General features: G+C 30.5%; 1 protein-coding gene across 1 annotated transcript in view; it reads left to right on the forward strand.

Moving 5' to 3' along the window:
- The window catches only part of LOC115888442 (sodium/potassium/calcium exchanger Nckx30C), a 127056-nt gene extending 115698 nt beyond the window's left edge, over positions 1 to 11358 (forward strand). The window contains exons 5-8 of the mRNA XM_030908187.1: positions 4303 to 4522; positions 8178 to 8430; positions 10492 to 10642; positions 11255 to 11358. Of these exons, the coding sequence (XP_030764047.1) occupies positions 4303 to 4522; positions 8178 to 8430; positions 10492 to 10642; positions 11255 to 11344 (714 nt within the window). The 3' untranslated portion in view covers positions 11345 to 11358. The remainder of the gene's footprint in view (positions 1 to 4302; positions 4523 to 8177; positions 8431 to 10491; positions 10643 to 11254) is intronic.
- Positions 11359 to 19793: the final 8435 nt, after the last annotated feature.

The following is a 19793-nucleotide window of genomic DNA, read 5'->3' on the forward strand; positions in this document are numbered from 1 at the left end:
ATTTTGTTATGAGTAGCGTGACCCTTCTATAAATATAATTAAAATAATTATATTTCCGCGGCAGGCCATCTTGGATATAGAGTCCACCAGTCTTTTCGGCGTGGGTTTCAATCCCACCGCTGCCACCAAATTTAATGTAAGAAATCTTTTGAGATTAATCTTTTGATCTGAGTAGCGTGATCCTGCTATAAATATAATTAAAATAATTATATTTCTGCGGAAGGCTATCTTGGATATAGAGTCCACCGGTCTCTACGGAAGCATGGGTTCAAATCCCACCGCTGCCACCAAATTTTATATAAGAATTCTTCTAAGATTAATATTTTGTTCTGAGTAGCGTGCCCCTGCTATGAATATAATTAAAATAATTATATTTCCGCAGCAGGCTATCTTGTATATAGAGTTCACCAGTCTCTTCGGAGGCGTGGGTTCGAATCCCACCTCTGCCGCCAAATTTTATATAAGAAATCTTCTGAGACTAATCTTTTGTTCTGAGTAGCGTGACCCTGCTATAAATATAATATAAATATAATATAATAAAAAAACCTAATTTCTTGATACTATGGCAACATAAGCAGTAGATAAAATTTGCAAGAAAACCCAGAAAAGATCCAGTTTTGAGAAAATTCCAAAAAAGATCCAAATTTAATGAAATAAAAATTTGGAAATTTTTAATGTAACATAGCTCGGTTATTTTGGATTTATATGTTTCTTTTATCGAGATCTAATAACCCTAAAAATATTTGCACTTATTTAAGACTCGCCCTGTATAAAATAGATATGCAAGTAGGTAAAAACAGTGTCAAAGTCCGCAAGTCAGGTATTCCGGATAATGCAGAATATAATATGTGTGGTCAAAACAACAACATGTAGTGCTCAGAGGCCCAAGTTGTTCACAAGAAACCTCATTCGAAAAAGAGTAAATTTAAAGAAACCGTTTTTATACCAAACAACTTCACCTTAATAGTATATGACCACCACTTATAAACAAAATGCTTGACTCCACCTAACTCCGTTACGGGTCAATACATTGCTCCATACAGGTAAGCCAGGTAGAATTTAGATTAGTTTACAGTGACTTTATAACGGTCAGTAATACATGTGACCAAAAAATTTTTAAAATTATAAACGACAGTCTCAAGGTGATACTTTATTTCATAATACATTAATTTTCTGTCCAATTCAAATTTTTCAATTATTCAAAATGTCTCAATTGCTTGTCATTTGCCTAACTTATAATAATAAAATATAATGTACATATTTGTATAAATATATTTATCGTAAGTATATAGATGTAAACCGAGCTTCTACACCTGCTTACAGTCCACAGTCCATTGCGAGCCACACAAATTGTTTTCATAGATTCGTTCGTTGAAAGAAGAGAAGCAGAGAATTATAAAATAACATACACACACATAATATTTAATAAATACCAAAAACAGTAATTATGTGTCATGTTCTTTAAAATATCTTAATTAAAATTTATTAGGATCTTAGGATCTAATTTTTATGCAAAATAAAATGTTTTCAAATATTAAAGACGTTTTCAAATAATAAAAAAAATGTTCTATAGAACACTATATATTTTATTTTTAAATTTTGTTTATTCTTACTTTAAAATAATTTCAATTTGATATCAAATATGAGATTTGCAATGCGATTAGATAATTATTTTTTAGGCATCAATGAATTACGCAGCCACACAAAAAAGTGCTCTATGCTTTTTACCAGACCATCATATCCTATAGTATTTTTCAACGCTGAGCACGAATCCGCTATCAGAATTACACCATCACATCTCATTTTTTTCTAACCTCAAAAACTTTTTACGGTGAAAATCCGTAAAAATTCAGGAAAATGTAGTAGGAAAAAATGAAACAAATTTTTTTCTCATTACAACCTAATATAAATGGGTCTGATAAACTCAAAATACCCTATCAAAATTGAGCTATCATGTCTCATATTTTTTCTAACAAAAATCATGATTTTCGATCGCACACAGATTTCGATTCGATCGCACGGATATTAACCAAAATCGGTATAATTTTTTGGGTTCTGATCATGAATCCGATTGATTGATCCATCGGATTGGCAGAAATCAAAATGGCTGATCCAATATGGCCGATGCTAATTGAAGACTACAGGGAAATAACGATCTAAGTCACATTTTCTTACTTTTGAGATAATCGATTTTGAAACTTTAAAGACTAAGCAAAAGAAATAATAAAATATAGCGAATCATAAGAAGATTTTATCAATAGTTATATGTATAGACATTAACTGATTAACAGACAAAACAAATAACAATAATTTATAGCAAAGTTGTTAGATAAAATAAAACTCGTATTCGCTTGGTTCAATGGAAAAGTGATCCAAGTCCATATGGAATAATTCTGTATGTGGTTACTCAAAGGATTACTCGTGCTGGAATAAAGAGAAAAATATGTTTTTATTCTCATTTTCATTATTAATATTGTTATTATATTTTCTTAATATTTTTTTATTTATTTCTTATTTTATTATTATTCTTTTATTAATATTATTAGCATTAGATTATTTTTTACTTAGGAATGGGGATTTGTTTCTGATAAAATGAAACTACACTACTAGACAGTTCCCTTATGGTTCCACTAGAACCATTTTCAGAATTTAATTTCTTTGAATTTAAAACTAGTGGCACAATAGACATAATCAGACTTCGTTTCTTAGGCAGAAATAAAAGCAATATAGTTAAATTGATATTACTCACCATATCTGCATCGTTTAGATGAGCATTGTTTGTTTGACGCACAAGGCAAATTTGTGTAGTAGTCTTGCAGAGATTCATCTACGAACTTTTTCAAAAATTTAACTGCTCATACTTCAGTTTGGGCAAAGGAATTAGGCCAGCATAAAGTTTTTGTGGTGCTGAATACAGAACTATTTTTATTAGTTTTGTATGCGTTGATATGTTTACAAACCTGAAATATGGACTTGGATCGGTCTTCCGTGAATTCACGTGGACTTATATCGCTTTTCCAAAGTATTAATATTTTAATCGCTGATTTTAGTGGACTTAATCATTATTTCAGTGTTACATTATTCCTATTTTGGAACGGACACTTGATGGGCATAAGATGGCAGTGTTATCTCAATATCCATTTTTTTGGACTTGGGTCGCTGATCGCGAATCTGAAGTCAAACGAATTCGATCAATCCGCCATCTGAATTTTGCCAATCCGACGTCAGATTTTTGAGTTTATCAGGCCCATTTTCATTAGATTATAGTGTTATACATGAGAAAAAAAAAATTTCCTACTACATTTTCCTCAATTTTTACGGATTTTCGCCAAGTTTTTGAGGTTAGACAAAAAATGAGATGGGATGGCGTAATTCTAATAGCGGATTCGTGCTCAGCGTCGAAAAATACTATAGAATGTGATAATCTGATAAAAAACATAGACCACTTTTTTGTGTGGCTGTTTTATTAAATCTGTGGTACTAAGGCAGGGCCCGATATTTTTAGCTATATCTTTATTCAATAAACTTCAATAAATTATACATTATTACTGCATATTTACAATTTACATAACATTTTTTATATATTAACATTATTTCCCTATTGACACATCGGGTTCTGCCTTAGTACCAAAGAATTTTTTTTCTATTTAATATGGTTCTAATTTTTTAGTGGTTTTGCAGATATTTGCTGTATTCTCTGTATATTTTGCTGAATTCTCCATTTAAAAGAAATATAGTATGCAGGGTGTTGTATTTAAAAAAATGAGACATAGCATTTTAAATATTGCGATGTTAATAAAATATAGCTAAGTGTTAATAAAGTTGAATTCGCTCTAGTTTTTAACCACTTTTCGGATATAGTGTTTTTAACCAAAGTTATGAAAATAGGAAATAAAATGGCAACACCGCATAGTGCTGGAAATAAAACTTGCTTACCTACTATATGCAGAATTTTATCCTGAATACAAATATGTACAAAATTAAAACTTTATCATAACTTTTTTTGGGTCACCCTGTATACAATAATAATACATGCAACATCTGGTATAAAACTTGTTTTCATATCTTAGATAACGACAATATTGAACTTCTTCGCACTAATGGGTCACCCTCCTTATAGGAGGGTGACTTTTTATTTTTAAAAATTTAATTTGGTAATTAGATTGCACATTTTAGTGAAAATGATATACTGTTTTAATAAATAAAATTCTCTAAGCTCTCCAAATCTCGACGAACGAATTTATTTCAGCCTATTTATATTAAAATTTTTTCACAATTTCATGTTTTTTTTTCTGATTTTAGCGTCGTATGTCTGCCGTACGCACCCGTGCATCGCGTAAATCTCTGAGCTCACAAGCGGTGGTCTGTCTGCAGGTTGGTGATGGAGATAACGAGGATCCGCAGGCCGAAGCCATGGATATGAGCTGGCCTGACGGTATGCGAAAGCGCATCACTTACGTGCTGTTGGCCCCTATTGTCTTCCCGCTTTGGTTAACTTTGCCAGATACCAGGGCACCTAGAGGTGAGTTGAGTAAGAAATCGGAATGAGATTATTACGAAGTTAATATCGATTAGTCGGTGTCTGCTTTCAAACTTGCGACGTACATTGTTAGATACAGCAGACAGTAGTATCGACTGACTAGTGAGAAAGAAAATCTAGGAACTAGTTGGGTTGCAGTCGGAAGGGAATTAATACACTTTGTCAATAGTCAAGCTTTCGGAATTTATTTATTCCATCTTCAGGGCACTAAATGGAAATACATGTTACAGAAAAAGCTATAAAAAATCAAGTAGCATTAACTTACTCAACGTTGTAAAAATCCTTCTCTAAAAACTACATTAAAAAATTGGCTTAACAAATACATTGAAGATTCCACAGTAAAGTTAAGTCAGTGATGATTGGCTTATTTTGAATATTTAGTCAAAGTCTCTATTTTGCTACACAATAATTTGTCCTAACACAATAATTTGTTTTATCTTTATCTTACAAATTGTTATACAGACCTGAACTTATGAAAATGTTTTATACATCCAGAAAAGCCATTGACGAGTATTTGCAAAAAGATAATTGGAACATGTGGGTTTCAATGACAAAGGGACATGTTACTTTTACTAGTTTTTCAATCGCTAGAGATTATTGTTTCAAATTGTATAAGGGTGGGTCATTCGCATATTTAGAAAAAGCATTTTTTAAGTCAAATTGTCATTATGAACCGCATGTTATAATTTAAAATAAACCATATTCGAAAGTGTCAAAAACTGACATATGCCATTCTACTCAGAGTGTCATTTTCTATGGAATAAAGTAAAAAATATCGAAGGATGTCATTTAAAATTCAAAGTAATTTTTGGGGAAACAAGAAGTGACCGAAAACAACTAAATACGTCAATCAATCCTGATTTATGCCATATCGTCGGTGAAATGTGTTAAACTGCTAACTCCATTATTCGTAATTTTATAGGAGAGTAAAAAAATGGTACGAAAATATATACACATATATTTAGTAGCGTTTTTTAAAAAAACGGTACTAAAATAGGTACATCATCATCATTTTCAGCTTATTCATCATTCAATCATTTCCAATTATGGTGTAGCCTCCCTGCACATATTTATATACTCCCTTTATAGTTGGGCCCATTGTTGTCTATTGTTGGCTAAGCGGGCCCAAATTATCCCCGCTAATTTCCTATTATCGTCGTCTCATCTCAGATTTGATACTCTTCTAGGTCTCTTAATTTCTCGTAGGTACCATGCTGTAATTTTTGTAGTCCATCTGTTATCCGTCCTTCTTGACAGGACAATGGACAGGTATCCACATTGCCACTTGAGGGACTTGATTCTGTGGATGACATCTATTACCTGGGACTTTTGTCGTATCCACTCTATTCAATTATGGTCTTTCCTGGTTATTTCCAGCATATTTCGTTCCATTGAGCGTTGTGCGACCTGCAGTTTCTTTATAACGTCCGTTTTAAGTGCCAAGGTTTTCTATGCATAGTTCATGACTGACTTCTGACACATTGGTGAGGTTAGGTTATGTTTTCTTCTTTAGATAACGTGGCATTCTAGATTTGAATATGATTAAGTAGCAAGTATATTCATACGTTAATATGATAAAGAGATAACAATAATATTTGTTGGGGAACAATAAAACTCAATATTTCCTTAAAAATTTAATGCAAAAATTATGTATTAAACGTATTATTTAATTAATGTAAAAATATTGAGTTAACAGCTTAACACTAGCAGGTTTCACTGTCGATATACTAAAGTAACAAATCTCTTTTTATCTGAAAAAAATAAAAATAGGGGTAAGCCACTTTTTGAGAGACACCAGGTATAGAGGTGATTGGATGTGTGGCAAAGATTGAGTGAGTCGTTCATTTGAACGAGTATTAAAAATGAATCATGAGATTCAATTCACTGTTTAGAATACGTGGCCAGCACGGATTCTAACATTTGAACGATGAGCCGTAAAAAAGACCCGTGAGAAAGAACGAATCGTAGGAGTCGATTCAATATGAGAAATTGAATCGTGTGATCGATTCACTAAAAAAAACAATCGTAATGCCCATCACTACAAAAAAGCACGGCATGGCTGTTGGTTATCAGGTTCTTTCCGTGTATTCCATATTTTTACTACGCATATATCATAGGATTTATCAATTTATTACCCTGCAGAGTTTATACATTTTGTAGGGAGCAGTTAGACCTACTATAATATTGTAAAATCCTAAAATTAAGAAACTGGCACTTATCACGTTTCGCTCCTGAACCCTTCAATTAGTAGTAAAAATCGACACATGTCTTTAAAGTACATCATTGGTCTAATGCGTAATTGTTAGCGTTTCCTAAGAATTGTAAACATTTATTCTTAATTTTTTCTGACTTTCACTGTAATATACAGGGTGTTTCAAAAAACATGTGCCATATCTCGTGGGGAGATTCCTTACGTAAAAATAATTAAAAAATTTATAAAAAATTTATTTTTTATATCAACATAGATCCGATTCTGCTTTGTTTCGTAGCTACGGGGTGTAAAGTCTTAATATTTTTTCGATTTATTACAATTTTCTTCCAAATACTTTTAGCGTTTCGAATTAAATTTTGGGGAGAAAAGTTACTATAAATGCGACATATTTTAAAACTAAAAAAGTCTCGACATATTCACCAACGACGTGCATATGGGTTATAACTGGAATAATATTTTACTAAAAAAAGCATGTAAGCCACTGACTTTTTTTTCTCTTGTGGGCGAAATAGTGTAAGCAGTTTAATGCCGATTAAAAGTTGCCTCTTGATATTTTGTCGATTTCGGCCTCCTTGATGAGTTAAACACAATTTTATTAATTTGCCTTGATCCAAGTCAAATAGCAACCTTTAAAAAAATTTAATATCATTGACTTGCTAAAGTTTTAAATAAGTACTAATTGATTTCTCATCAAGAAATATGAAAAAATGTTTCTATAAACATGGGTATGGAATGCAGTTTTAGAATTACAGGATGTTAAAACTTTTTAAATTTTTTTTGTAATTTTCTTAAATAAAATTATTTTCTTATTTGAAATTGCTGTATGATGGATTAATAGTAATAACAACTAATAGTAATAATATTTTATAATAAAATATATAATTTATTTATTTTATTTTGATTTTAATTTTATTAATTGTAATCAATAAAATTGCGTTTATCTCATCAAGTAGGCCGAATTCGACAAAATATTAAGAGATAACTTTTAATTGGCATTAAACGGCCTACACAATTTTGACATTAAAAGAAAAAAGTCAGTGGCGCACGTGTGTTTTTTTTGAAAACTATTCCAGTGATAACCCATATGCACGTCCCTGATGAATTTATAGATACTTTTTTAGCATTAAAATATGTAGCACTTATAAGAACTTTTACACTCAAAATTTCATTCGAATTACTAAAAGTACTTGGAAGAAAATTATAATAAATCGAAAGATTACTAGGACTTTAACACCCTGTAGCTACGAAACAAAGCAGAATCGGAACTATGTTGATATGAAAAATAAATCTTATTTTTACGTGACGAATCTCCCCACGAGAGATGGCACATGTTTTTCGAAACACCCTGTATACAAGAAAATAATTTAGTTTTTTAAAGTAGCAATCCGTTTTCATATAATCATTAATTTAATGTATTTGATTTAGGTAAAAAGTTCTTTCCGCTAACATTCCTCGGTAGCATCGTTTGGATCGCGGCCTATTCGTACCTGATGGTGTGGTGGGCCAACCGAGCGGGGGACACGGTGGGGATACCCCCCGAGGTCATGGGGCTGACGTTCCTGGCCGCGGGCACCTCCATACCGGACCTAATCACGTCCGTCATCGTGGCGCGCAAGGGATTCGGGGACATGGCCGTCTCTTCGTCCGTTGGCAGCAATATTTTCGACGTTACCGTCGGGTAAGTTACCTGAGATAAAATATTTATATAAAATATCCCCATAAATTACGTCACACGAATTTTAGGACTTTTGAACCCCTCCCCTTCCTTGTCACAAGCTGTCACATTTTTAAAAACCCCTCCCCCTGATGTGATGTCACACATTTTTCAAATCTATGCATGTATTAAAAAATCATCACAAGAAAATAGTTAATTTCATTTTTTTCTTTACTTAAACATTTAGAACTTTTGAGAGTGTCTCACTTGCATTAGAACGCCATTTTAAGTTAAAATTTGTTGCGTGAGATAATCTCATAGCGAGAGTGCTAAATTATTAATAAATAGAGATCAAAGTCGAAAATTTTTAAAACTTTTTTTACATATATAAATTTCGTGCTTTACTATTTTAAATTTTAATATGTTACGTCACAAAACTTTTGACCCCCTTGCCTCTTGTCACACTATGTCACATTACGGTGATACCCTCCCCCTCCCGTTAATCTGTGACGTAATTTATGGATGGCCCCTAATCATAAATAAAGTTTGCAAGTAGAAAAATTAAATATTATTGAATTATACTGGGAATCTATTCCGCATTTGCAATACCAAAAAACACATTTTTGACATTGCAAATTCCATGCAAAAAATTGTTGACGCATTGATATAAGAATAGTATAGTTATTAAAAGTTATTCTCTATAATGGAAGTATACTTTAAAAAGGGTAAATCCAATATTTATGAATTATGCAGAATTGATTACCACACAGGCATAATTTAAAAAAGTTAAAAGAATATAGTTTTTGTACGTTATTCTCTATGATGAAAGTAGACTTTAAGAACGGTAAATCATATATTGATGAATTATGCAGATAATTGACTACATGCATAATTTAAAAAACTGGAAGAACATTATAGTTTTTGAAAGTTATTCTCTATGACGAAAGTAGAGTTTAAGAAAGGTAAATAATAGATTTATGAATTATGCAGATAATTGATTACCACACAGGCATAATTAAAAAATATGAAAGAATATTATAGTTTTTAAAAATTATTCTTTATGATGGGAGCAGACTTAAAGAAAGTAAATCATAGATTTTTGAATTATGCAGATAATTGATTGCTACACAGGCATAATTTTAAAAATTGAAAAGTTTTTAAAAATTATTCTCTATGATTGAAACAGACTTAAAGAAAGAATAATCATATATTTTTGAATTATGCAGATAATTGATTACTACACAGCCATAATTTTAAAAATTGAAAAGTTTTTAAAAATTATTCTCTATGATCGAAACAGACTTAAAGAAAAAATAATCATATATTTTTAAATTATGCAGATAATTGATTGCCACACAGTCATAATTAAAAAATGTGAAAGAATATTATAGTTTTTAAAAGTTATTCTCTATGATGGAAGTAGACTTTAAGAAAGGTCAATTATATTTTTATTAGTTATGCAGACAATTGATTACCACATAGGCATAATTTAAAAAAGTTGAAAGATTATAGTTTTTAAAAGTTATTCTCTATGATGGAAGCAGACTTAAAGAATGGTGAATCCTAGATAATCGAATTATGCAGATAATTGATTACCACACATGCATAATTAAAAACAATATTGAAAGAATATTATAGTTTTTAAAAGTTATTCTCTATGATGGAAGTAGACTTTAAGAAAGGTAAATCCTATATTTTTGAATTATGCAGATAATTGATTACCACACAGACATAAATTAAAAAAATTGAAAGAATATAGTTTTTAAAAGTTATTCTCTAAGATAAAAGTAGACTTAAAGAGAGGTAAATAATAGAATTGGTTTAATTTGGTTAGGTTAGGTTTGATTATTTAAAGTTTATTATATTTTTATAAAAACAAAAATATAGATGCGCTACTAAAACAACTAAGTAAAATTCATAATATGACGTCTTTTAATTACTTTTGTTAAGTTGCAAGTACAGCTAAGTAGGCAAGTAGCAGTTTTTAAATTTTTTTTTCGTGTTTCACAATTATCTCACGGTATTATGCATTTTTTAATAATTTTTATTATGAACTAATAGGTTATTTTTCTTGAAATTTGTCAGGTTACCAGTGCCTTGGTTGTTATTTTGCATCATTTATCGAGAACCAGTAGAAGTAAATTCCACTGGAATGGTATGCTCCATTACCATTTTATTTATGATGTTGGTGTTTGTGATCATCTCCATTGCATGTTTCCGATGGAGAATGAATAAGGTAATTTACTATTATTTTGTTTGTAACTTAATAATGTGCATACCGTTTAATGGTAAATGTGAGTCTATAAAAAATTATATTAATTTATTGACAATATGACAGTCTAGATTCGATATTCAGTTGTTCAAAAATTGAAATATTCGTACGGTGAGCTGTATACGGTATTTGCAGCATCCGTCTATAACACCACATTTCAAAAGAATCGATTTTACTTCGCATTGCTAACTTCAAAGTCCGGGTCTCCGAGACATAAGTGGCAATGGGGAAAATTAGGGCTCTTATTAGTTTCAGTTTGCTAAGTGAAACGGCTGAATCTTTCCGTGTTTTATTAAGTTTTGTCATGGAATTGCGTGCTATACACAGTCTTTTTTTAATTTCTGCATCGCATACTTCTTTGTTTGAGATCAAAGAGCCGAGGTATATAAATTGATCTATAATTTCAAAACCGACTATTTTTGTAGCGTTTGACTGTTATAATGACTGTTATAAAATACCAGGTTAAAATTATTGAAATATTCTAGACTTTGCGGTTGGTGTGTATATTTCTGATCACAACTCTTATATGATATTTCATAAACAAAGTTTAATTTAACCTATTTTTTTCTGTTTTAGGGCCTCGGCTTTACAATGTTCTTACTCTATTTCGTCTTCGTTGCGGTGTCACTCATGTTCGAATACAAGTACATCTTATGTCCAGTGTAAGAGGGTGTGAGATATATACTAAAAGACTTTGAAATTGTAGTAGTAAAAATTAGGAACTGATTTGACCATATTTCGATAAATTCGATATAATTATAGCCCTAGTTTATAAGAAAATATTGGCAAGTTTAGTTTCATTCTTGTACCGTGTGTAGCATGTCCAAACTGAACATAGGAAGTCCGACATGATGAATAAAAGTTTTCCACTTTATATTAGAGAAAATCTTGTTTGAAACTTCAAGGAACACTCACTTAGTACCTTTTTAGTTATGATATATTATGGAGTATTATCAAATTAACTGAAAAGATAATCCGGTAATAGTTAAACAAACATGTTATAACAAATATAACTATAATATTTTCTTCTTTTACGAACCTATGAAAACATTCTAGATGATATAAATATGCGAAAAGTTACAAAATTCACGCCGTAAACACTTTATTAAAAAATAATCATTGGAAAATTAATATTAAATGAAAAGACGTAAATTTATATTCTTCGGAACTAAAAAAGTAATTTGTAGAACCTATGTATAGTAAACATATTCCCTGATTTTAATGATTTATATAAAAAAAATTATACAATTATTTCTCTAAAATAAACTGGGAGGACATTTTTATGTTTCATTTTTAAAATTTATATTGAACTTACTAGATCAATGTCGGCGATGCAAAACACCGTATTTTCTCAGTTAAAAACAAAGAATAAGTATATTTTAAAACGTGAACAGAAAAATGAAGGATAATAAAATATTAATTAACTTAATTTATACTATTTTACTTACAACCACACTATTAATCTAAAAGTAAGTACAAAAATTTACTTTAAAAATTAAAAATTGTAATAAAAATGTCGAAAATTTGTTATTTTGTATTTTGACGTGCGAATCTGTAAAATCATAGCTCCAAAACATAGATTAAAGAAAATAACCATCTACAAAAGCAGTAGAAGTTGTCAAAATCAATTTTGAATCTCTTTATCTTTCGAATTTGTGTAACAAAGCCAAAATGTTATCAGGATGTGATAATAACGAAGACTATTTAAACATTTATACCCCTTCTTAGAACTTAAAAAAGTAGGAGAAAGAGCAGCAATAGAAATAGAGAAACACGAGAGAAATAGCTGAGGGAAATAGGAAAGTAAAGGAAAAAAAAAGGAAAAATAACGGTAGATAAGTACAAGTACTTCTTCTTCTTCTTCTTACAGTGCCATACTCTATATAGAGCATCGGCTACCTCTCGCATGTACTTGTGATGTGTGTCATCAGTATTTCACAAGTACACTGAGATGCAAAAAAACGCAACGAAGATTTTTTCATCGAGTTTATAGTATTATATTTTTTTACTTTTTCACTACTACTTTCATGATTTTTTTTGCAAACTGTATATAAATCTATCAACTTTAATACATAAACTCAGTTTCTTATAAACTTTAGTATTTGGCTCGTATAATTACAGGGTTAATTGAAAGTTGTTTTTATCCTAACTTTTGCAATAATTTCGTGGGTAACTTTTCTTAAAACATTAATTTTCGACCAGAACCACGTCTCCTGAGCATTTTATTTTTTGACTCATGTCAACATATACCTCGGTTAATTTTTAGAGCGAAATGAACTTGCCACTAACAATTTGCTATTGCTTCAACTATCATTACATTATAATGTTATTTTTTAATATCACGATGTGGCTTTGGTGACTATTGTCGTAATATCATATAGACACTGATTAGAACACTAATAAAAAACTGTAAAAAGTAACGATCCAGGCTTGGTTTTAATAAATATTAGTAACACAACAGAACTAAGGATATTAGAAAAATAACTGTAGTAACTAAGTGTACAAACAAGCAAAAAACTTGGAAAAAAGAATCTAATACTTTGTATTGTCTACACCGGCTTTTATAACTAGTAAGACGAAGAAGTGTAGACGCCACGTCGGTTCATACTCTTAATGAGGCTGCAAATATATTGTGTTATATTTTCTCATTCCTTTTCAAAGACCAAGCGAATATTTATAATTTCGGCCATCTTCAACAAGATCAATAACTTTTGCACAATCTTCGACACTGAGGACTATTTTCAATCGTACACAACAATAATCACCAACGCCACCTCGTCACTATGAAGAATAACATCAAAAAGTAACGATAATTGAAAAGATTGCAAAATGTTTGTGGCAAGTTCATTTTGCTATTAAAAATTAACCGAGGCATGTGTTGACAATGAAAGTGAGTCAAAAAACAAAATATTCACGAGACACGGTTCTGACCCAAAAGTAATGTTTTAGAAAAATTTGCTCACGAAATTATTGGACAGACTGCCCCCTCCCCCCAAGAGGTGACAATTTTGTAATTTTCAATTCGATGTCGCGGATCATCAAATCAGCATTATTGGTCTATCGGTGCGATGACCGCGTTAGTGCTGATTTGATGATTTTATAAATTCGTAATATTGAAACGAAATCTTTTTCGCAATTGGCAATTATGCTTATAATTTTGATTTTGAAAACTTTATTTTTGTTACGCTCGATATGCCAATGAACTTTAAACATTTTATATTTCCTTTCAATCGAATCATCATTTTACAAAATATATTTATTAAGTTATTTTATATAACTAATAATTCCTTCCTTGGCAGTATAACACTGAGTTTACGAATTAAAGTTGATATATTTATATATAATTTGCTAACAAAATCAAGGAAATAGGAGTAAAAATTAACAAAATATAACATTAATTAATTAAAATAGACCATACATTTTTCCGTTGCGGTTGTTTTGCATTTGAGTGTAAGTAAAGGTAGATAATGAAACATTTTCAAAATTTTACAAAGTCGCTAATATCAACAAAACAACATATTATGTGGTAAACCAAAACTCTAATTCACCACAATACACCAAAACCCTTTTATTTTGCACTGGACGCGCGTTTTGCTAACAATGTTAATTAAACTCAAACTTGTTCAGTTTTAATCATCTGCTGATGATGCTAACATGGTTAGCGAAAGGCGCGTTTATTGCAAAAGTAAAGTGTTTTATTTTGCTGTAACACCAAATGTTCCTGCAAATAACCCCAACTGTAACATAATGTGGTTAAAAAAAATAAAACACTAAATCACCACAATACACCAAAACAGTTTTACTTTTACACTGGATGCGCGTTTGGCTAACCATGTCAACCAAAACTAGAGTTTTGAGTAGAACTTTTGAGTTTTAATCATCTGCTGATGATGCTAACATGATTAGCGAAACGCGCGCCCAGTGTAAAAGGTACATTTAGGCTGAGAGCGTCGAGCGTCGCGTCGCGTTTGCGTCGCGTCCGCCCCATTGAACTCGAACCCCGACGCTCAGCGGATGCTAGCGCAACGCCAAACGCGACGCTGTCTGCCTGAACGGTCTAATTTAAGTTAAGTAATTCCATTTCGACACGCGGACGTGACGCAAACGCGACGCGACGCTCGACGCTCTCAGCCTGAATGTACCTAAAGTGTTTTGGTGTATTGTGGTGATTTAGTGTTTTATTTTGCTGTGTAACACCAAAAGTTCCAACCCCCAACTGTAACATAATGTGGTTGTAAATAAAAATAGTTTTTACTTTTTAGCTTAACGTTTCTTTACACGTAATTTGATAATTCTAGAAGCAATAAATAAAATTTAATGACAATTTTTTTACAAACTAATATCACAGAGTTAGTCTGTGCTAATACGTTTGCTCTAGTTGTAAATTTAGAAATATGGTCAGACAGTAAGTTACCTTTATATTGCGTATATGAGGATGTAGTTTATTTTATAAGATGATTTTTTATCAACAAATAGTGAGTATTATAGTCTGGAGTTTGTTGACATATCAATTTTATTTAGAAAAAATAGTGAGCAGTACTTTCACCAACGTGTTTAAATATGGTTTTTAAAATCAGTAAGAATCAGTTTTAAAATCAGTAAATATAGGACAGTCTTTTAAATAATGTTAGCCATCATGGACTGATGTTAAATACTAAGTAATAATAGCATGTAATGTGGAAGATTTGCATGCATACATTTATTAACAAGTATCAAAAAAGCGTACAAAAAATAATGCATTTCGGTTGTAATAAGTGAATTGCTCATTAGTTAATGTCACCTGTTACTTATTTGTTATGAAGTATTATATATTTTTATATTTTTTTGCTGCAGAAACAATCTCAATAGTTAGATTATTTATACTGATTTATGCACAAAATGTACTTCCAGTTAAAGTTATTTGAGATAAAAGTCAGTTTTGCAAATAAAAACTTAAAAATTGATATAATAGTATAAGCACAATTCAAGGATTTCAAGATAAATTCATAATAAAATTACAGTAAAATAAAAAATAAAAGTGTTTGAAAATTAATTATTTATAAATAAAAAAATGCTATAAATCATATTCTTGATGGTTGTAAGGCTTGAGATAAAAATCGATCTACTAATCTTTGATCATCTAACTAATCCCTAAGGCCAATTAATGTTACTTAGGTAAATGATTTTTCAACTGAATATTTTTTTCAAGAATAGGCTTGTATATGAAATTTGCAAAACTGATTTCTTAGTAAACTTAGTTGTTACGAATATCCTTGACCATATAGCAATAACAAACACAAAGTATTTATTTTTGTTTGAAAAGAGAACAAAATTCATGAAAAAAGGCTAATAAGATATTAGCTCACAATTTTTTACTTTAATAGGTAGATCTTATAGATGAAATAGACTTTTCTAATGAAATATTTAGAAATAAAACTAGGAAACAATACGATATGTAACGGATTATATTATAATTAATAGCTAATGTTGGAAATTTAACATTAACTAGCTTAATTTTCGTAGAAATTTTACGAAAGAGCAATGCAAATAATACATATTCAAAGATTTTTTGTATCATGCATAAAAAATGCCGTATGATAGAAAAAAAACTGCGTGACTTGGCCTTTGACACGATAATCGATGAAAATGTTTATTGCACCGATCCACATACAGGGTGTCCCAATATTCCTGAACTACTACGTATTTTTAAAGTTAAAACATAAGCCTCTATACAAAAATTCTTCGTTTGTCCGTTAGTGGGCATCAATCTTTAAAAAAATAAACACGTTTTTTAAGATATTTTAAAAACCGTAATTCCGATTTGAGAGTATTTATGTTTTGCTAAGAGCTTTAACATTTGATTTTCACAAAAAAAAACAAGAAAAACTACGGGAAGGGTAAAAACTATCCTCACTCCTACATAAATTTTAGTAAAATAATTGTGTGTCAACTCCACCGACCCCTGATTTTTTTCCGGAAAACATTTCAACAAAAATTTATGTAGTTTTTTTCAACAAAAATTTATGTTTCTTTGTTTTTTTTCTGTCAAATATTAAGGCGCTTAGCAAAACATAAATACCCCAAATCTCATTCAAATCAAAATAACGGTTTTTGAAATATCTTAAAAAACTTATTTATGTTTTTAAAGCTTGATGCCCTCTAACTTTTGTATAGTAGCAAATTGTTTTCAAAAAACTTATTTCGGTTCCAAACATACGTAGTCCACGGAATATAATATCGAGACCGTATATCAGCAAATATCGCGTTTTTATTACATATGGCTTTTTCAACGGTAAAATACCAGGCAAAAATCATTAGATAGCTTTGATAAAAAAATAGTGTTGAAAACCAATATATTTAATATAATATTTCGAATATCCCAACATCATTACAAAACCGTTAAAAATTTTGCAATACATTAAATACAAAAAATATTCATTTTATAATCCATCTAACAAAGGAATAATATAGGGTGTTCCATTTAAAAAAGCAAAGAAAAACTAATTTATATTTTAGAAAGTTTGACTTAGAATTTTGAACACCCTGTATGGTTTAAGATTACGATATTTATAGGAAAATAAGTACAGACCAGCTATAATAATTACACAGTATAGTCTTAATTTGGGGACATTTCTTGTATTCTTAATATTTATTTTTAAAAAAAGACTGAAAAAATGTGTTTTTTTAATTTGGTCTTTGAAAGGCTGAAAAAATGTTTTTGTTTAAATTTATTTATTAATAACGCATAAAAAAATTAATGCTATTTTAGGATTTTGTAAACTGATCAAAAAGGAAGCCAAAAATTCAATAATATACCTACGGGTGTTCCATTTAATAAAAATAATCGCGTTTACGAGTATGCCTCACTCACACTTTTTGAGCCCCTGTAAAAGTTAAAATATTTTCCTGAAATACATCCTAATACTTATCTACTTTGGTTTGCACTTAAACAAAAATTCCTAAGTTTCATATAATAGGAGCTACAGATGCCCAACGCACTATTACCGGACCCTATACTGTAGGGTCTAAAAATGTATTCGAATTTCCAAGGCCACTGTAACGCTGTTTTTTCCGATCGTACGATATACTTTATGTACATCCTAAACAACACGATTAAAGAAAGTTAAGAAACTTAATGTTGAATAAGCCGTAATTATAAACTTCCCGAAATCAGTTTCGTATTAACAGAATTAATATTAGACAAAACCATTCCTAGAGTTGAAATACACATATCTAGTTGTAGATATTAATTAATTAGGGAATTATAAGTATGTAGAAAGCAAGATACTGTAAATATAGTTAAAATGTTGGGCACTAAGGTCTAGCAGACCTTTGCTAAAAGTGCCTCTTGTTACTTTGTTTTACCCTATGTGATAAGAATAAAATAAATTATAGTTGTATAGTAAGTTCGATACCTTCTAATCTACAAATAGTTTATGCTTGAAAGTGTATGAGTACTTAGCTAGTTACAACAAATATATTATTAATCTAAGGCTATAACTGAAATCAGATTAAAATTTATTGTATAGCTTGTCAAATATCGGATGGTATCTGGCTTTGAATAAATAGATTCAGGAAAGAGTATAATGTTATCCATGTATCCATGCATGGTAGACGGACAAAGAGCCCTAGGGTGGGGATCTTTGACAGTTCTGTTTGACGACACATTTGAATTTTATTTGAAATTTTGTGGATTTGTCAGTGTTTACTGAACTCATTTTAGGTTATTGATTATTTATTCTACTACTGATAGTTGCATAAAGGTAGGAAATTTAGAAGGAAATTTGAAAAACAAGACACTTTGAATTCCCTGACTTACGATTTTAAATAGTATGGATACTGTAAAGGGAAATTTGGTACAATAAGCCTACACGCTAACCTGTAATTTTTAGTTGGCCGACCGTTTACTTGCAAAAGTGAAAACAATACATACTTATGAAGTCGATCGGCCGACTATTTGATTGAATGTGAGCGCGGCTTCATGAAAATATATTGGTTACAAATATGCAACTAATTAGTCGGCCAATTAAAAATTACTTGTCAGCGCATAGGCTAAGGCTACGCAATGTAATCAAATATTGGGCCGATCAGCTCAATAAGCATGTATTGTTTTCACTTCTGCAACTAAATAGTCGGCCGACTAAAAATTACATGTCAGTGCGTACCCTAATTATCATAAAAAAACTCACAAGAGAAATGCAGCAAAATGTATGCTTCATTTAGAAATATGTAATAATTATTTTTATTCAAATATGCGATAATTGTTTTAAGTAGTGTAGTTGTTTGTGTAGCGTGCGGTAGATCTCGGTTAAAAATCGAAAGAAATAATGGAATAACTTTTCACTGGTGTCTATCTACACATATATGCGTATGTGTAGTAAACCGATCATTTATGAAATTCACTTAAAATTAACTAATTATTTATTTTTTCTTGCATTTTAGCTTTTATTTACTACCTTTTCAAGAAAAAAAAAGAATTTAGATACGTCAATTTGACTTACCTGCTATAGTATCGGATGTTTGTGTTAATAAATAATTATTATAACTTATCTTTTTTTTAGAATTATATATTTTTAATAACTACCAACATTTATTTACAACGTAAAATAAAACAACAAATTATTGTCTAACCAACATCATATTTTTACACGTTTTGAATAAAATTAGAACGGCACGGATAAACCGGAATTTAAGCCGGCCATTTTAGGAACCCGTCGCTTTCGATCTAAGATTTTTGATATGCTCCTTCCTTAATATTTTTATTCAAAGGTATCTGGCAAATTTGACACAGGCGCGGTGCCAACGACAATACCTTAGACTAAATAATATATAGAAAGATAGAGCTTCTCTGATTTACAACGACCGAAAGATAAATATATTATGTTTATCTTTATTTTGAAACAATTGTTTGTTTATGAGTATTATAAACACTACGCTATTGGTCATCTCTCTTTCAAGCGACGAATTAAGGTTTACCGACAGTGTAGCTCTTTGTAAAGGAAACGGTTTTGTTTGCCAATAATACAGTTTGGCTTTTATTATTGGATTTAATATGAAGACAAAACTTCCAATGGAATTGTCATGTGCTCTACCTTTTACTACATTTATTCTCATCAACCGTCAGCTACAAAATAAA

This window comes from Sitophilus oryzae, unplaced genomic scaffold, assembly GCF_002938485.1.
Source record: "Sitophilus oryzae breed Bouriz unplaced genomic scaffold, Soryzae_2.0 scaffold_738_pilon_pilon, whole genome shotgun sequence".
Lineage (NCBI taxonomy): Eukaryota > Metazoa > Arthropoda > Insecta > Coleoptera > Curculionidae > Sitophilus > Sitophilus oryzae.